Here is a 19,870-nt window from a genome sequence, read left to right on the forward strand (position 1 = left end):
TTATTAGCCATGACATCCAGAAAAATTGCAGGAGCTGAGGTTATGGGAGATCAGTTGGCAGGGCAGCAGGTGGGTGTTTTGAGTCTATACAGGCTAATGCTTTATATTTTGGGGGTACCTTGGGGCTATGACCTGGAACTCTTTAGGGCCCGGTGGAATGGGGAGAGAGAGCCAAGCCTGAGATCACTCAGAATGTCCCACCGCCAACAGGGAGAGGTAGAGAATTTGGGTTTGAAATATGCTGATTTAGAACAACAACAACAACAACAACAACAACAACAACAACAACAACAAAAAGTAATGCTGCAGGCACCTAAATGTTGGGCTGGTACTCAACATGGTGACAGTCTTTTTGCTTTAAACAAAACTCTTTAATCTCCAGGTGGAAGCCTGGGCAGGGGTGGGGGTTGGAGGGTGTTTAAGAGGGCAGAAGACCCTGCTGTGCAGCTCCTGGGAGTCAGTAGGTGATGAACCAGAGCTGCTGGTGGGCTCCATGGTTCGGCTACGTTGGAAGCACAATCTCCATCTCGTAGAAGTTGAAATACAGATAAATCAGAAAGCAGCTCCAGACGACAAGTGTGAAAAAGGCGCCCACGCATGGTGTGAAGGTCTCCTGCTGGGTAGAAGAAATGTGCGGGACCTGGGGCCAGGCTGAGGCCGCTGCTAAAGGCATACCCTCCCCACCAAGCAAGCTTATGGACAGTAACTTAGCCTCGGCCACCCAAGTCCTCTTTCCTGGTGCCACATCCTCTATGCTTGGGTGGTTATGCTGGGTGACAGAATCAATCCACTCACAGTCCCTACTCCCTGTACAACCACAGATGGGGTTTGCTGCAAAAGGAAGTTGAAACCTACTCCCTTTGGGATAACAAGACACCCAACTGAGAGAAGGCACTTCTTGTATGGATCTACCTACCCCCGATTGCAGTTGGTCTTTAGGGCACACAACAAACATTTCTCCTGCAGAGGACAGAAACGGCACAAGAAAGATCATTTTTTTTTCCTGGTTCGAGTTGGCCAGCCTGCTGGGCGCCTCATCAGGCTTTGCTACAGGAAAGGACAGAGTAACTGAGCAGAACTCGGGAGCAGGCACTTCCAAGAGTTGGCTGCACAATTGTGGCTTATGACTCACCATGGCCCAGAAGGCGAGGCAACTGCAGGTTTCTAGACTAAGGAATGCATCCAAGGGCCGCCAATAGGGTGAGGCAAGAATTCTTGGGAAGTTAGGACAGGAGCAGCCCAGGGCACCAGAGCCAGTGCTGAGGGTGGGTGGGCAGGAGTTCACTTACGCAGCAACTCTGGCATGAATGGAGGGGTTCCAGTGGATTAGTCGTCGTTTTTGGTGGCACCACCATCTCGTCATCAGCCAATGGTACTCCATCGGGTTTTTCCATGATCATGACCTGAGAGCCTTTGTCCATCTTTCCTATCTGCTCGATTTTCTGCTGCTCCTTTGGTTGGTTTTGAGAGGGACTGGTGGGTCAGGAGGGGGGCAGAGATTTGGGGAGACGGTTTCTACCAGTATACATGTGCATGGAAGATCTTGACTTCCAGCCATTGTCATGGTAGAGTCAAGATAGTTCCTTGAGGAGGGCTCTCTCTGAGACCCCTGTGCACCGAGTAAAGTGAAGGGAGGAGTCTTTAGGGATGAGGAGGACACTTACAGCTTGCTGTTCTTCTGAATATTAATTAAAACATCCATCTTTGCATCCATATCCTGCTGCATCTCCTTCAAGAGAGAACCCAAGGCTGGAGTCCCTCTTCTGGAGAGCTCGGAGATCCCTTCTCCCTACAAGCCGATTCTGCCTCATACTTTGTAGGAATCCTCTCTAGACTTGACTGAGGTGGTGAATGGAACATGCTGCTGACAGTCACTTTCCACCCTATTCCATGATGAGACCACAGGCAGAGGCACACCAGGCTGACCATGGCCTCTAGGCCAGCCATGGTCACACTGTGACCGACAGTATTCATTTTGATGCCTCTCAACTCAAAGACAGTAAGCTAAGAAAGTACGTTGTGACCTCAAGGTCTCGTTGACTTCAGTGTTTGACACACACACACACCCTTTGTGAATAACACTGTTGTAGTAGAAAGACCAAAAAAATAAAACAAGCAAAGCCAAGCTAGAGCTGAATAGGCCGCTCGGTGGCCCAAGAGATCACTCTGCAGAAGACCTAGCTCCTAGCACTCACATCAGGAAGCTCACACACTGCCTGTAACTGCTAGGGGATCCCAATGCTTCTGGCTACCTTGTGCCTTTTCCCCCTCCCCATACACACACACACACACACACACACACACACACACACACACACACACACACACACACACAGAGTGAGAGAGAGAGAGAGACTCACAAGTTCACACACTAATTTAAAATAATAAAAATAAACCATAAAAATGAAATAGAAGACAGTAGTTAAAACAACACAGCTCATTTATTATTCACCGAGAGCTAAGAAAGTAAAAATAACAGATAGAAAATAATAATAGACACGAAGAAACCCTAAGGGTGTAAAAGCTGTAACTGACAGTATTCATTATGAACGGAACTGGGTGTGGACTGGTTGTCATAAAATATGAATAAAAAATAATTTCCTCCAAGTGAAAGTGATTCTAATGTAAAAAGACTCTGATTTGATTTGATTTGATTTGATGTGATGTAGGAAACTGACAAGCACTCACACCGCGAGAGGGGGGAGGTGTCCTGAGGACAGCTGTGTGAGCATTTATAAACATTAACTAACATATACGGGAATAGCATCAAAATCTCTTTCCGGTCAAACACTCCCCTCAGGCCGAGCACACCCGGGTGCCCTTTACTCCGAGTCTCACCCAACCTCTCCTTCCTCTTCTAAATCAACCCACATCCTCTCTGTAATTATCTTTTTCTCTACAGCCTCTGTCTATCCTGGTGGAAACCCTGTGTCACCATGGACACTCAAGACGTCACTATCCCGAATCTGTCACCAAGAACCACCATGTCTCCTTTGACTTCTCCCCTCTTCCCTGGGCCTCCTTCTCCTTGCCCCCTGTATCACAGCTGGGGGAGGTTCCAGACTTTCCCCATCTGCGCGTACCTCCCAGGCCACCTTGCCAGCAGCTGCTCCCCGAGCGCAGCGCGTTCTTTAGGAATCTCCTGAGATGAGTCTCCCCGTGGCAGCTGTTTCTAAAAGCCTGTCATTGTTCACTGTGTAGGGCTATGCAGTTTTATTTTTCGTTTTCCCCCAGATGACCCTACCCGTGGCTGGTCTCCCCACGGACTGGGAAACACAGCCATCCCCCTGCTGTGCCCAAGCTGTCTCCTGTCTGAAATAGCTTTCTTTGTGCCTTTTCATACCCAGAGTGGCCACTGATAAAATGCTTATGGTGTTTGCATGTTAATATAGAAATAGCACATGCCCTTTGCAAAAACACTGGATAAAACAGGGGAATATTTCAAAAAATGAACCTTCTCACACCTCCCCCCCCCCCCCCCGCCTCAAGACCTTTGCTTTTTTTTTGCTATATTTCTTCCCAATCTTTTTCCTATATATTTATTTACTTATATTTTTACCTAGTTGAGATTAGCCTATTAATTTTACCCATATTTCATGACAAGCATTCTTTATAAGCTTTGCCTTTAATAGATCCTAACGGTAATGTATGGATAAACCATAATTCAACTACTCCTCTATTGTTGGAAATTGTGGTTGCACCTGTTTGCTAGTGTCAATAATTCTGAAATGAACATACCTATGTGGACAGTATTTAATATTCTCATGGGGTAAGCACTGAGAAACAGAATTGAATCAGTGGCGCCTATTTTTCAATAGATTAGTATTCTTATCAATAGTTTATTGTCATAAATCCACAGTGCTTATTTGAGTATGACAGTTACATTACTTAGGTTTTTGGTTTTTTTTGTTTTTTTTTTTTTTGTTTTTTTTTTTGTTTGTTTGTTTTTTTTTTTTTTTTTTTTTTTTTTTTTTTTGCTGCTGTGTGTTTCGGGGAAAGTATGTGCATTTGTCTAGGGGCCTCCCAAGGGTGGACACATCAGATCCCCCTGGTGTTGGAATTATGGGTAGTTGTGAGACACCCAGTGTGGGTGCTGGGAACCAAACTGAGATGTCCTGCAAGAGCAGTGGCTTGAGCCCTCAGCCATCCCTCCAGCCCCACCTACCTGATACTTAGTTGCATAGATCTGATAGTGTGGGAGCAAGGCTGCTTGCATGCTTTGTGTCTTTGCTCTGTTTTCACTAGCTTGTCCGTTCAAGCCTATTTTCTCATTTATTTCCCATTGTTTTATATGAGATTTGTATTTTATAGGTTAAAAACCATTTGTCCCTTACCATATTTATGGAAATCTATCTTCTCAAACTGTTTTGAATTCTGCATATGTTTTTTTCCCCATCCTTAATTCTTTAAAAAAATGTTTATATAGGCACATATATCAATATTTTGTCATTTCATCCATTAGATTTATAACTCTTTCTTACTGGTTTTTATTTTTTTAAAATTTACTTTACAGGCCAGTTCAGCTTATATTCCTAGTGGATTGGTTTTTCCTCACAGAGTAAAGCAACGTTCTTATGTCATTCCATATCCCTTTTCTTCTCACTGACATTTGAGAACCACTCTTTACCACAGAACTGGATGCAGCTCAGTGGTCCAATGACTGTCTAGCTTTGTGAGATCCTAGGACCCAATCTCATGTACCACCAAAAAAAAATCACCTTCATCATATTTAAAAACTCTATGGAAATACGGTTCTCGGCCTTGAAGAAATTTAAATGATTGCTGCTGGGACCTCATCCTCAAAGATTCTGATCTGTTTGTTATGAGGAATCCTGGGTTTAAGGGGGTGTGTGGCATTAAGACAGGACTCTCTGACCTCATTTCAATGTGCAGATTGATGGATGTGTTCATTTTTAGAAATGAAGGACCTGGTTTGCGTCTGAGAGCACACATTTAGATCCTGTCCAAAGAAGCCAAATGTGGGAGGTAAGCCTGCAATCCAGCACTCAGGGGGTAAGGAAGGAACAATCAAAAGTTGGAGGCCAGCATGTGCTACAAAGACTATCTTAATATGTGCATGTGCATCTGCATACACATACATAGACAAATATAGATACACACATATACATTTTAAAATCATTTGTGGCACCTAAACAACTCTGCCTTGAAGAAGTTTTTGTTCAGTATGGATGTTTTTAATATGCTCCTGGGGGATTCTTAGGATACCCATCCTAAGAGGCAAAGAAGCCATCCTAGAATTATGGACACACATTCATTTCTCTGCTTATCATTGACCGCTCTGATTTGATGGCTGTGGGATTATCATGAATTTTAATTATCTGCTAAGCCTGGTGTCCCTTAGAAGACTTGAAAACACTCGAGCCATTGCTTTTTCACTGCTTACACATCTATATCAGGGATTCTCAAGCTTCTACTGGGGGGAATTCAGGCCCTATCTGAATGTTCACACCCGGGGCTCTTGTTTCAATTCATTTTGAAACAGACTATCGTTTGCAAACCATTGCTCCATGGTCAGAATTATCCTTCTTGTTTTCTGAGTCAAAGGGGAACCACACCGCGCCTTCGTTATGTTCATATTAAGCTCCCAATATAAGCATCAAGCCTTAAGGCTCACATTTTCTCTAAGGACTTCTCTTCTAACCCCCACATTCACTCATTACTCCTACTTCTAAACCCCTAATTAACAGACAGCCTGTAACCTAGCATCTAATTCTATCTAGTGGGTTACAGATACCTCAAGGGCAGGGGCCTGGCCTCTCTTCCATCGTTTCCCAGGTAACCCATGGAAGGCATACAGTGAAAGCTTACCTTCATAATTTCCACAAACTCATGAAGTTTATTGAAATCTTGGTCCATTATATCCTTTATCTAATGAGGAAGAAGAGCATGCTTTAACAAGGCACACAGTGTGTTACTGAAGCCAGCCAGAGAACCTTCTGGGCCTTTTAAGTAAAGGACAGCAGCTAGATATTGGGAAGAGATAGATGATAGGCTATATAACCCACTTTCTTTCCGAGAAGTCTATGAAGGGTCGAGGGTACAGGAGCCACCAAGCCATTGCTATCATCAGCTTTGACAGGGCTTCCCTGTGGAGCTCAGACCACAGCTTGAATCAACACCTTCTTGCTTATGCCCTGTTCCCTCAGTAAGTTATTGGTGATCTACCATAGAAATAAGATGCATAAAGAAGATAGTTAATCTGTGACTGTCTCCAAATTCCTAATCAGCCTCTCTTCACTCTTATTGCTTCAGTTACATCACTATCAACCTTTGAACACTAGGGAGGAATCCTTAATCAATTGAAAAGTGGGCTCAGGCATGGAAGAAGTAAGAATGTTTTACTCTGACCAGGGTTGAAACACTATGGGGGCCAGGTGCAAGTTAGGTTTTCTGCTTTTTCACAAAAGTCCTGCAATTCCATTTGCCTCAAAGCTCTGCTTCTCTTCTCTAGCTGAAGCCTTATCCTGTTACCTGTTTTATCTCTTCCATTTTTTCTGTGAGTTCTTCTCTCACCTCCCTGAGTTCATTCTGGGGAAATAAATGTGAGACACACGGTGAAGTCGACAAGGGCAGGTCCTCGGAGCACTATGAAATAAGGAAAGGAATGGACTGTGGAAGCCCTTCAGAGGAGACACACTTAAAAAAGCATAACTTTGGAAGGCTTGCCTAAAAAACCCCCAGCCTAAACCTAGAAATAGCAGACAAGTTGTTCATGATATTTGATCACCACACTGTGAAACTAGAGACTGTGCCATTTACTGAAAATACAAGTTTCTAGTTGTGGTGTGGCTCAGCCCTTAGTATATACCTTTAATCCCAAACAATGAGGGTAAAGTTAGTTTGTAGAAGGAGGCACAGTGAAAAACAAAACAAAACAAAACAAAACAAAACCGGGCGGTGGTGGTGCACACCGTTAATCCCAGTACTTGGGAGGTAGAGGCAGGCAGATTTCTGAGTTCGAGGCCAGCTTGGTCTTCAGAGTGAGTTCCAGGACAGCCAGGGCTACACAGAGAAACCCTGTCTTGAAAAAAAAAAAAAAAAAAAAAAAAAAAAAAAAAAAGGAGAAGAAAGAAGAAGGAGGAGGAGGAGGAGGCACAGTGATAGCTAATTGAGTGGCAGACAAAGTGACGAATCAGAGAAAGATTTGACAGAATAGGATATGCCAAACTCTCACAAGAAGAGAGAGGAAAGGGAAGCTAATTAAGAGAACAGTGCAGAGAATAAAAAAGGAGACAGGTTTACAGAGACAGTGATAGAGAGACGGGTTGCAGAGAGAGAACAAGCTAGACACAAGTAAAGACAGAATGGGCTGGAGAATGAGAAGGAGCCAGAAGATTAGAACAGATTGTTAGAGTTAGTTTGAGGCCAAGCAGAGCAATTCAGTAGAGGCTGAAAGAGAGAATCCAGATTGAATCAGTCAGCTTGGAGAGGAGTTTGAGCCAGAACAACTGAGTTGAATCAGCCAGCCAGAGTTCAGAAGGAACTAGAAAAGGGTGAGCTTATTTAGTGTAAGTCTCAGAGGCTGGAAACATTCTAAGCTTAGATAAAATGGAGGCTAGAAGCTTCCAGGACTAGGCATAGGTTTGCAGACTAAGGCAGTAAGCCTTGGAGATGACAATTACATCTGGAGAATAAAAATTTTTTTGTTTTTATTTATTTTTTTTTACAACAAATAGAAAGTGTCCCTCAGTAAAAAATAAATCTTCAAAACTATCAGTTTCCAGGAAGATAGTCACTGAAAGTGTAATTTACACTAAAGAGACACAATGGGGCTGGAGATGTCTTAGCAGTTAAGAATGCTTGCTGCTCTATCAGAGGACCTGCGTTCCATTCCCAACACCAACATCTGGAGGCTTATAACTACTTGAAACTACAACTTTACATTGGCAAAACATGCATGCTCGCATGCACACACACATGACAGAGAGAGAGAGAGAGAGAGAGAGAGAGAGAGACAGAGACAGAGACAGAGACAGAGACAGACAGACAGACAGACAGACAGACAGACAGACACTAGAGGTAATACAGGGATTAGAGCCCAGGCCAGTTGATTTGATTTTGTTGTTAAAGTAATGAGACAGCTAGTAACACCAAAATAAAGGCTTTGCTAATGACTTAATTTGGATAATTACACACAAAAATGTGTTGGAGAACATGCTTGACTTTACAAAGTAAACATTAAAAATTTAGGCAAACTTAACTCTCAAATGGTTCAGAAAATGTATGGTGTCATTAACTCTGGGTATCCATGGAGAATTAACCAATCTTCCATCAGAACTTACTGTGATGAAGGCCAAGGGAAGAGACCAGGAAAGGGAGATAGATATGGTCAGATACCCACCCACTATCCAGAGAGGGGAAGACGGAAGTATCCAAAGCAGTGCCTCAGTACTTGAGAGGAATCCTGCAGATACCCAAATCTGCCAATGCTGGCATCAGCTCCATCCTGAGCATACCCTCCCATACACTTAAATCCTCCCTGGGTCACTTAACTATACAATGCAAGTAAATGCTATGCAAATGATTGTTATACTGTCTTGTTTAGAACGTGATGGAAAAATATCTGTAATGTTTTACCAAATATCTTTAATCACAGCTTGGTTGAATTAAAGGCATGAAGTGCTGTGTGTGTGTGTTTTGTGTGTATGTTTCTGTGTACACATGTGTATGTAGAAAGGAAAACAGAAACAGAGAATAAGGTGATCGATAAACTGGCAGCGTTGGCAGGAGCTGGGTGAAATGCGGACTAGAATCCATTACGCCATTCTTTGCAAGCTCTGGTAATTCAAATAGTTTCAAACTAACAGGTTTAAAAAAAAAAAAATAAGACCTGGAGTGAGTGAAGTCTCCAGGCTGCAGGTGCCAGCCAGTATGTACCAACACTCAGAAGTTAGTTGGCTGGTCACCCCTTCACCATGCTGATCTGTCCCTAAGCCATGTGGGCCCAAGCACTGACCTTTAGCTCCTGGGTCATCCCTTTTTTGATGAATAGCCCTTCTGGTTTAAATTCTTTGAAATCATATATCTGTGGATCGAAACAGAAACACAGAAGCCCTGGGAACAGCAATGTGGGCAGGATTACGGAGGCTAGAGAGACCACCCTGAATCCTGTGCCTCCCTGGAGACAGGACACAAAGAAAAGCTGGTGGCCCTGCCTGTGCAGAAGTCCCCTCCACCCTTTTCTGTCCTCCCTTGGCTTGGTGGGCCTCAACATTTCCTCCCCCTCCTGCTTCCCTGCACAGCCAAGCTTCTTCCCACCTCAGCTGCTGCTTCCCTTCATCTAGAAGGTGCTTTCTCAGGCTCTGCTTTGCCAGCATCTAGTTCTTGTGCGCTTGCTTCAGGGGAGGCCTTTTCCAATGTGTCTAAAACAACCCACCCCCTATCTCCTAATATTCATCCTCAGTATCAAAGGCAACACAGCTGACATTCTAGGGTGTTTGTGTGTCTGATTGGTTGCCGGGGTGAAAAATTACAAAGACAAGGAACTTATCTCTTTTATGTACCCCAACATGTAGGATAGGCTTTGGCCACCAAGAATAGAAGCTGACCCTGTCTCCAATTACCTCCCCATGGATCTCAGTTCTGGCTGCTAGTGTAACTTCAAAATAGCTTACTTGTGTCAGCTCTGGCTTCAGTTCCATGCAAACGGCCTTGTAGTTCTTTTTCTGCAGAGAGAAGAGGCCAAAGTTGGCCACGTATCAGGATTGGGGAAAGAGCCCCAGTAACCAACTCTGTGATCTGCACTTTAGTTCAGGCTTACATGGTCCCAGCATGCTGTCTGTTTCTGGCCACTGAACCTGGTCTTCTCATCTGTTTCTAATGAACATTCGTGTAGCTATCCAGCAGATAGAGAAAGCACTTCTGGACAACTGTTAGGAAAGCCCCAGAGGGTGTTTCAAGATACTGACCGGGGTTCTAATCTCAGCTGTCCCCTCTTTTAAGACCAATGTGAGTATCTTACTTGGTGCCAGGGTTTCCATTTCCTCAACTAGAAAATGGGCCTAGTCTATCAAGGTTATTTTGAGTCTTAGATTCACCAGTTAGACACAGGCCTTGGCAGGGACTTGGACTGTGAGCAGTCGTGAAGATTGGTAGATCTTACATGGGAGTAGTGTGGGCCTCTTTCCTTCCCAACCCAAAGCTAGGAACCAATTTCACACCTATTCCAGGCAAGAGGCTGCTTTGTGCCCTTAACAAAGAAAGAAAGTTAGAAGGCTCACAGAATGGCTTCCAGTGGCCTCTCTGTCCTGCTTCCATTCAGCAGGAGCCCACAGAGGTCCCACCGTGCCCAGCAATATTCTTCCTTTACCAGGTTAGTTTTCTTCAGTTCTGCCTTCTTGGCTGACATGATGGAAGGGCCAGGTGTTCTTCAACTTCCCAACCTCCCCACAACAGTCCCTTGGGACTAGGCCACACCGTCCTATGTAACTTACAGGCTTAGGCAAAGATAGGCTGACCGCCTCTTTGTATGCGGAACAGCTGAGGTCACAATGCCTGGATCGTATGCTGGCCTAGAGTGTTGCTAGCTTTGGATCTGTCTGCTGTTGCCCCTGAGACCAAAGGCTCTTACCAAGTTCCAAAGCCCAAAGACCTTAAGCCTGGGGATGCTGAGGACCTCAGCCAACCATTTGGAAGCACAGACACTGTGATGTGTGATGGTGTTTATATGCTTGGCCCAGAGTGTGGCACTATTAGTAGGTGTGGCCTTGTTGGAGTAGGTGTGTCACTGTGGGCGTGGGCTTAAGACCCTCATCTTAGCTGCCTAGAAGTCAGTCTTCCACTAGCAGCCTTCAGATGAAGATGTAGAACTCTCAGCTCCTCCTGCACCATGTCTGCCTAGATGCTGTCATGTTTCCACCTTGATGATAATGGACTGAACCTCTGAACCTGTAAGCCAGCCCCAATTAAATGTTGTTCTTATAAGAGGTGCCTTGATCATGTTGTCTGTTCACAGCAGTAAAACCTTAACTATGACACACACCTTGGGTGACGTCAAGTTTTGGTTCCTAATGTAGGAGGCCTCACTCGATGACCAAGAGAAGCTGTTGCAGATGGCTGGCTTCTCCTTGGCACCTACTCTTCACTCCCTTTTAAAAATTTTATTTATATTTTTTATTTTTTATTGGATATTATATTTACATTTCAGATTTTATCCCCTTACCCCATTCCCCCTACCACCCAGGAACACCCTATCCCATCCCCCCTCCTTCTGCTTCCATGAGGATGCGCCCCCACCAACTCCCCCCCTTCCACCTCCCCACCCTAGAATTTCCCCCCACTTGGTGTTCAGTCTTCATGGGATCAAGGATCTCCTTTCCCACCTATGACCGACAAGGCTACCCTCCCCTACATATACAGCTGGAGTCATGGGTCCCTCCCTATGTGCTCCCAGGCTGGTGGTTTAGACCCTTGGGAGCTCTGGTTGGTTGGTATTGTTGCTCTCCTCATAGGGCCACAAACCCTTTCACCTCTTTCAGTCTTCTCTCTAACTCCTCCATTGGGAACCCCTTGATCAGATCAATGGTTAGCTGTGAGCATCTGCCTCTGAATATTTCAGGTTCTGGCAGACCTCTAAGGAGACAGCTATATCAGGCTCTTGTCAGCATGCACTTCCTGACGTCCACATCAGCATCTATCTTTGGTGACTGCACATGGGATGGATACCCAGGTGGAATGGTCTCCAGATGGCCCCTCCTTCAGTTTCTGTCCCACACTTTGTCTCCATATTTGCTCCCTTGAGTATTTTGTTACTCCTTCTAAGTAGGGCCGAGGCATCCAGACTTGGTCTTCCTTATTCATGAGCTTTATGTGGTCTGTGAGTTGAATCTTGGCTATTTCAAGCTTTTGGGCTAATATCCACTTATCAGTGAGTAAATACCATGTGTGTTCTTTTGTGATCCGGTTACCTCACTCAGGATGATATTTTCTAGTTCCAGTTCTAGTTTACCTAAGTAAATTCTAGTTTACCTAAAGTAAATTCTAGCTTACCTAAGAATTTGTCAAATTCATTATTTTTAATAGCTGAGTAATACTCCATTGTGTAAATGTACCACATTTTTTTGTATCCATTCCTCTGTTGAAGGACATCTGGGTTCTTTCCTAAGTGGAGAGAAACCTGAAGCAATCCCACTAAGATCAGGGACTAGACAAGGCTGCTCACTCTCTCCCTACTTATTCAATATAGTACTGGAAGTCCTAGCCAGAGCAATTAGACAACAAAAGGAAGTCAAAGGGATACAAATAGGAAAAGAAGAAGTCAAAATCTCACTATTTGCAGATGATATGATAGCATACTCTTCACTCCTATACCCCCCATATCCACCTCCACCCCAGCTTTTCTCTTGATTCTTTTTTCATGTCAGAAGAGGGTTAAAGCAAGAAATATTAAATAGCGCTTAAGACAGGAAGAGTGTGTATGTGTGTAACACAGAGGGTAACTGTGATTTGTGTTGAACATGGAGAATTGGAGGCACATGGCGTCTCCTGGGGCCTCACATGACTCAGAATCTAGGTTGGGGAACCTGATTTCTCTCCTCTTCACTTGGGATTCCATTTTTTCCTTCTCTCTTGTCTCAAGGGCTAGGGCTGAGCATTCTGAGGGCAGGTATCCCACCAGTACAGGAAGTAACCCAGAATACGTATGAATCATGCGCCACCCCAGATACCACTCACCACACTGACTCTTCTGCTTTTGTGCAGCTGCTGGGTCCTCCCAGGGTCAGCTTCCTCCAGAGCCCACTACAGCCATGTCAGATACACCTCTCAGGTAGTGATTTCCAACAAAGCCCCTTCCCCACTGAAAGCCTTGAAGCTCACTTGCTTCCAACCAAAGGAGAACGTTATGCTTCATGCTGGTCCAGGCAAGGGGAGAGGATGTGGGCTGAGCTGTCCAGGCCTCATTTCCCCACATGTAAATGAACCTGGGCACTATTTCAAGGCCTGTAGTCATGGCCAAATCTTTTCCACTGGCTTGAGAGCGTCAGAGAACCATGAGTAATGATCCCTTTGCTCAGCAAGGGCAGATGTTACATGAGCTATCGTCTAGACAAACATGCATACACATATGGGCACACCCAACTGTCTATCAGACAAGTAGATAGAAAGAGATCACTCTGAGTGGGTGGGAACCTGCTTTATAGAGTAAAAAACAAGCCACACACACACACACACACACACACACACACACACACACTGCTGTGGTTTTTACTTTCTCATGGTGCACCATCATTGTTGTTACTGGTCTGCCCTTGAAGAGCTGGGGAATCAATTTGTGAACCTAAATAACCTCCTTCCTCTCCCTACTGCACTTTTTCCTCTTCCGCATGCTTAGTGTTACTTTTAGAGTCTCATTTTGTAGCCCAAGCTGACCTACAATTCACTATTGTGACCTTTCTGTTGCTGTGATAAAACGCTACGACCAAAAGCTACATGGGAGAGTTCATTTGGACTTACAGTTCCGGAGAGTTAGAGTCCACTAGGGTGGGACAGCATGGTGGCCAGGGCAGGAAGCCGAGAGCTCACATTTTCAAATGCAGACATGAATTGAGAGGTGGATGGAGTGGAAGTGGTTGAGGCTTGCCAGTCTCAAAGCCTGCCCCAAGCACTTTCCCCAGCAAAGCTGTCCACCCAAATTAACCCCAACAGCACCCACAGCTGGGGACCAAGGATTCAAATTCCCAAGATTACTGGAGCCATTTTAATTCAAACCACCACAACCATGTAGCCCAGGTTGGCCTTGAACCCATAGCAGTTCTCGAGTCTCAGCCTCTCAAGCTCTGGGATGATGAGTGTGAGCCACCACATCTGGGTATGGTAAGATTTTTGCAGCTGTCTGAGGATAAAGGCAAGGTTGTGTGTTTTGCAGCTGGATATCACGGCTCTAACTTGGGTCTCCTGTACACTGCCCTGACCTGAAGAATACCAGGTCTTTCCCAAGAGCCCTTCAGAGTACAGTCTCCCTATACCAGAACAGGATAATAGTTCCCCCCTCCACACTCCCCCCCGCCCCCCTTCATCAAGATTAGGGGACAGCAGGATGTTCAGAACAGAGAGGAAAACAGGCCAGTAGTATCTTTTCTCCAAGTTGATGTAATTTTGACACTCTTTATAAAGGTTGCAGGCTGCTTTTGTTCATGGAGATAATATTGTGGGCAGAGGCTGAAAGGAGACATTTAAAAATGGCTCTGAGATTCTCAATTTGGTCTCTTATGATTCCAGGACTATAAATGAAGCTGTCTTCAGCCACTACCTACATAGAGCCCCAGAGAATAAGAGAGAATGTTCTGTATGCCCAGGGGTTTGATTGACTACAGAAGTTCAAAGTCTGTCAACAAGGATAGACCATTTCATAAAAGTTCCCAGAATCCTGAAATGATCTCTATTCAACCTTGAAGTGACCTGCTTTAGTGTCCTGGCAGTCCATAGCTTGATACCCTGCAGTACCTGGTGGTCCCCATGGCCACAGTGACTCTGTGATTCCCATCCTAGGGACCTCCTGACGTACATTTGTTAGAGATTACATGTGGTGATTCCCATGTCATCCTACTTTGACTTTGACACCTTGGAAAGCTTTATCTTGTGCTGTGTGAAGATGTCTTTTATCATTTATACTTTGATTAGTATGCAACTTCTGATCTTTCCTATAAATAGTTTATCAGACCATCTATAGTTATGGTCTGCTTACATTGTTTCTGCAGAAAAAAATACTTTATCTGCTGATGTTATCTGAGCTGCTTAAGAAATAAGCATGGTGTGTACACAGGTCATTGTAAATCCCCAGCTATTTCTGTACACTTGAGGAGGGGTGAAACCTCACAGCAAAGGTGTCCTGTGAGGATTGCTGGCTATTCACATTTGTGTATCCACCAGGCCAGGGAGGTTTGCCAGGTCTTCCAGGTCCCAGGGGAACCATTACTGCTCCATAACCAACCACAAGAGCCTACGGTGCAGGATAACACAAGAGCCACCAGCAACCAGAGCTTTCCCTGCCAAGTGTGACTCCTGGGGCCTCCTGACTTAATGTTCTGTCTTTGGACAGGATCCAAGGAGAATATAGCATTCATTTCTGTCCTACCTCTTCCAGGCTCCTTCCTGCAATCTCGATGTCCCTGTCCCTACTTCTTCTTAACCCTCCACAGGTTCGAATTCCCATTTGTCACAAATAACAAAAGTGAGTGGCACCCCAGAATTTTTGGACTAGGTTTTAAGGGACTGCCTCATGTGGTGTTCACTGAAGATCCTAGGTGGGAGGGTTCATGGTTTTCCCTGGTAGCAACCCTACTTACCCTTCACGTTCACATTCACATCTGTCCTGGGGCTGGAACTTAATTGGAAGGCCACAGCTGACTACAAAGGAGGTGTGGCCACACTTCTCCTAAGAGGAAAGAAACCAAGGGAGGAGAGAGGCTTTTAAGAGTAGAGACACTAAAGGTGGAGAGAGAGCAGTTTGGAGCACTTGTTGGTCTTACAGAAGACCCTGGTTCAAGTCCCAGTACCTACATGGTAGCTCACAAACATCTATAACTTCATTCTAAGGGCACTCTCTTCTGGCCTCTGGGGGTATGGCATGCATGTGGTACTCAGACTTGCACGGAAGGAAAATATCCATATATATATGTGTGTGTGTGTATATTTTTATTTATATAAACATTTATACATTTATTTTATATATTTGAATATGAATTTTATATATTTAAATATAAATAATATATTTATATAACATAAATATATACATATTTTATATATATGTATATATATAGGAAGCTAATGAACTTCATTAAGCTGAGGAGGCCGAAGGTTACCAATCAGCCCCTGCTCCCTCGAGGTTATATAAATAATGCCGAGGACCAGAAGACTCCTGGAGAGTTGTCTGGTAGCTTAGCAAAGATCTCCATGGATACAGCTTTTGTGTCAGCCCTCATGTTAAAATGGACTTTTCAGTAGGCAGCTGTTAAGTTATCCATGTGCCTATAAATACACTCTTGCCTGTGCTCCTGTTAGTACTCCAGTGAACTTCCTGTTTCAGCAAGCTAGACTTGGATAGAAGTGTTTTTGATTTGTCATCGATGCCTTGTCTGAGGCAAAACTATGTTTGTTCATGTCTCCTCTAGATAAGCCATGTAGCATAATAAACAGAACCAGGTATAAGTCTGGCAAGAGTGACTGCATGGTCTCTGCTATTGGATGATGGGTGAGCAATGGGAACGGATCCCTCTAAGGGGCAGAATTCACAAGGGCCACCCTCATGTGGCTACCTTCCCCCATGGGGTATAGTATGCTGTGTCTCTTTGCTATGGTGACAGTTGCATGCCCCCTGCTATGGGGTGACAAGACACATAACCAAGGATTGCCATCTAATAGGAGATGTCCCTAGGAAGAGTCCCAGGTTGGCCCATCTTCCTCTCTATGAGGTGGACTGCCTCTGAGGTAGAAGGGTCTACAATGTGAGTACAGAGACTCCCCTAAAGTAGCCATGTTGAAGGATGTATTTAAATGCAAGAAAGTCGCCCATAGAGGATGAGACTGTAAGTAAGCTGTGGTGGCAGCTGTGATGTCTTTGATGTGGGTGATATGTACAAACAAGACCCTCAGTCTCCCAGAAAGAACTTGGAATGCAAAGGACAAAGTATAAATGAGAAAAAGGCATGTACATGCTGTGCCCCACACTAGCCTCTGATTGGGCAGGAAAACTGGGAAGAAAAAGATTGAGTTGGGGTGAGAAGTGTTACCGTTTCTTATAACCGGTGGGGTACAAAGGTGAACACATTAGGTCTGTTCTAGAGAGTCATGCCTAGAAAAACTGGCTGCTGGCTAGCTTCATGTTCTTCAGCTTGGACACTGACTTTCACATCTGGATTATCCTATTCTCTAGAACATTCTACCACTAAAGTCCTTAGCACCTTGAGGGTAAGTGGATTTGAAGGATTCCAGAAGGCCTAAGTCTTCTTCCCTTGGCAGGGGTTCTAGGGTCTGGGCTGGGCTGGAGAACATATCTCTCTCTCTCTCTCTCTCTCTCTCTCTCTCTCTCTCTCCTCTCTCTCTCTCTCCTTCTTTCTTTTTGAATGAGTGAGAGAATGATATCTCAATTTTATTGCCTGTATACAGCTCTGTCTATTAATGGTCAACCCTGAGTTGAAATCAACATTTAAACATATACTGGTTCCTGTAGTTTAAAAAGATTTTCACCTATGTACTTTTGTATAAAAAGGGAAGCACAAGCATCAATATGGGTCATGCTTTCTAACTGAAGTGGAACTACAGTCTAGATGCATAATGCAGCAGTGTTTGTTGGAAGGTCTCAGGGACCTAAGACCTCTGAATAAACAGGGCACTGGCTGAAGAAAGTCCCAGAGGTCAGATTGTTCAAGAGCTGTGGTATTTGTCGCTGGCCCAACAAAACCAAGAATAGTCAGGTTAGAACAGCTCCAGCCATTGCAGCTCATTTTTCTTTATATCTGACTGCTGAGCAGGGTGAGTGCACGTTTATGTGTCCACATGAGCAGAGGAAAGGGCTGCTCCAGCAGGAGCGGTGAGCGGAACTGACCAGAAGTGGATGCTGACAGCTGGACTGGGCGTGAGAGTCTTGGAAGTGAGGGAATCAAGGTGACACCTGACAAAAAGATTTCTAGTTGCTAGAAAGTAACATTCTGATACAAAAGAAGGAACCCTGTCTTTAAAAGTACCACATGTTAGCAAGGGTCAGTGTTTGTAAGAAGGTGGCAGACAAAAGCAGTGTCCGGACAGCTGGCCTTCACTCAGGCAAATTCTCAGATTCTGTAACTTTGGGGTTGTTGCAGGGAGATTTTAATGGAAGCATATTCCAGTAGAATATGATTCTTACTTTATTATTAAAGCCTTCAACTGGACAGTTCAATTATCCTGCTTTCCCTTTGAGCATATAGTGTGGGAAAAAAAAAACCATACAGGAGATACTCCTACATTTTTACATGGAAACCAAATATACTGAATTTGAATATAATGAATGTCATATACATGAAATGGGATCAAATTGTTTCCATATGTTGGAATAGGAAAATTGTAAATCTGCTAGAACATGTACTCTTAGTAATAAATTGTGACTTTCCTATTGAAAAAAAGAAAACAAACAAACCAGTAGTGTTTGGAGAGCAGTTGTACCATAAGTCGGGCTCAGCAACCAAAACAGAGCATTACTGTGGACAGACCATAAAGCACAATGTATGCCCAGGGGAACAGCTTTCTTTCTTTTTTCTTTTTAAAATTTTTTATTGAATATTTACATTTCAGGTATAATCCTCTTTCCCCATTCCCCCCCACACACCCAGGAACCCCCTATCCCATCCCCCCTCCTCCTGCTTCTATGAGGATGTGCCCCCATCTACCCTCCCACTCCCACCTCCGCACCCACGATTTCCCCCATACTGGGGCGTCCAGCCTTCATTGGACCAAGGATTTCCTTACCCATCTATATCTGACACTGTCATCCTCCCCTACATATACAGCTGGGGCCATGGGTCCCTTCCTATGTGCTCCCAGGCTGGTGGTTTAGACCCTGGAAGCTCTGGTTGCTTGGTATTGTTGCTCTCCCCATGGGGCTGCAAACCCTTTCAGCTCCTTCAGTCTTCCGGGAGAACATCTTTCTTAAAGTCATGGCAGAGATAAAGGATAAGGAGGTAGTAGAGACCAGAGTCCCAAGAGCTGAGTTAATATTTACATGTGACTAGAGTCAGAGGAGCCAATGGCAAGTTCTGAGTGTCACTGTAGAGAGGGCCAAAAGAGGAGTGAGAAGACAGACAGACAGACAGACAGACAGGCACACACGCATGGACACACACACACACACACACACACACACACACAGAGAGAGAGAGAGAGAGAGAGAGAGAGAGAGAGAGAGACAGAGAGAGAGAGAGACGTGGGATGTGGGTCCCAGCTCAGGTACTGTCAACCAGGAGGCTCTCCAGGTGACAGAGCTGTGAATGGGAGACGGCACATAAATAATCAGGAGTTTCTGACCAATGTTCTGACCATGTTACATGGCGGAGCTCTATGCAGGCTGCAGACTCTTTCCTTCTCCTGGAAGGAAGGATTGCTAGAATGCTCACAAAGAGGCTGTCTGGTTTTCTGGAGCTTGAATTCAATAGATTTCCAAATTTCATTTGTACTTAATGACAAACTATGTTGCTGCTGTGATGTGGTTCAGATATAACAGAGCCACACACCCAAATCCACTTTGATGAGCTGGAAATGAATTTGGCATCTGCTAGGCTCCCAGTCCCACCATGAAGAAACTTCCTGGATGCTACGGTGTGTGGAGGGCAGGTGCCAGCTCTTGGCATCAGCTGCATCTGAGTCAGCTCCTCTCTAACGTAGCTTTGACAGTTGCTGGAAGTCCTGCCTCTGCTGCTGCCCTCCCAGCAGTCAAGCCAGCCAAGGATGGGTCCTTGTATCCACCTGCTAATTGTAGATCTCGGTTAAGTCCTGTCTGTATAGGACCCGTGAGGACACAGCCTATGGAAATGCCGTAGACATCTATTTAGTAACTGTTTTAGTTTCACTTAAGTTTCTATGATAAAAAAATACCCAACCCAAAGTGTGATGGTTTGAGTGAGAATGGGCCCCCACAGGCTCATATGTTTGAATGATTGGTCCCCAGTTCATCGAACTGTTTGAGAAGGATTAGGAGGTGTGGCCTTGTTGGAAGAAGTGTGTCATTGGAGGTGGGCTTGATGGTTTCAAAAGCTCACACCATCCCCCCTGACTCTCCCTCCCTGTATTTGCTGCCTTAACATGTAAGCTGTCAGCTACCCCTCCAACACTCTGCTTGCCTGCTTTGTTGCCATGCTTTCTGCCACGATGGGCAGTGACTCTC

General features: G+C 44.7%; 1 protein-coding gene across 10 annotated transcripts; it reads right to left on the bottom strand.

Moving 5' to 3' along the window:
* Positions 1 to 354: 354 nt before the first annotated feature.
* On the bottom strand, positions 355 to 10,460 carry Tex35 (testis expressed 35). 10 transcript variants are annotated; one of them, XM_034513470.1, is made up of 9 exons: positions 10,331 to 10,460; positions 9,636 to 9,686; positions 8,978 to 9,046; positions 6,493 to 6,549; positions 5,830 to 5,889; positions 1,665 to 1,729; positions 1,290 to 1,473; positions 917 to 960; positions 355 to 613 (listed from the first exon to the last, which is right to left on the bottom strand). In XM_034513470.1, exons 1-9 carry the CDS (start codon positions 10,367 to 10,369, stop codon positions 553 to 555), a joined length of 630 nt encoding a protein of 209 aa, XP_034369361.1. In that variant the 5' UTR covers positions 10,370 to 10,460; the 3' UTR covers positions 355 to 552. The 10 variants fall into 10 exon arrangements, with proteins under 10 accessions (XP_034369361.1, XP_076797872.1, XP_034369358.1 ...); XM_034513468.2 differs by having other exon boundaries at positions 407 to 616; positions 10,331 to 10,444; XM_076941753.1 differs by having other exon boundaries at positions 407 to 613; positions 6,493 to 6,606; positions 10,331 to 10,444.
* Between the last annotated feature and the right edge of the window lie 9,410 nt (positions 10,461 to 19,870).

The sequence above is a fragment of the Arvicanthis niloticus genome, chromosome 10, assembly GCF_011762505.2.
Source record: "Arvicanthis niloticus isolate mArvNil1 chromosome 10, mArvNil1.pat.X, whole genome shotgun sequence".
Taxonomy (NCBI): domain Eukaryota; kingdom Metazoa; phylum Chordata; class Mammalia; order Rodentia; family Muridae; genus Arvicanthis; species Arvicanthis niloticus.

Coding starts and splice junctions, on each gene's coding strand:
- Tex35 (XM_076941751.1), bottom strand. CDS start 10,369: ATGTCAGCCAAGAAGGCAGAACTGAAGAAAACTAACCTG. Junction 1,730..5,829: donor AGTTTGTGGAAATTATGAAG/GTAAGCTTTCAC, acceptor TCTCTCTTGAAG/GAGATGCAGCAGGATATGGA. Junction 614..1,289: donor ATTCATGCCAGAGTTGCTGC/GTAAGTGAACTC, acceptor TCTACCCAGCAG/GAGACCTTCACACCATGCGT.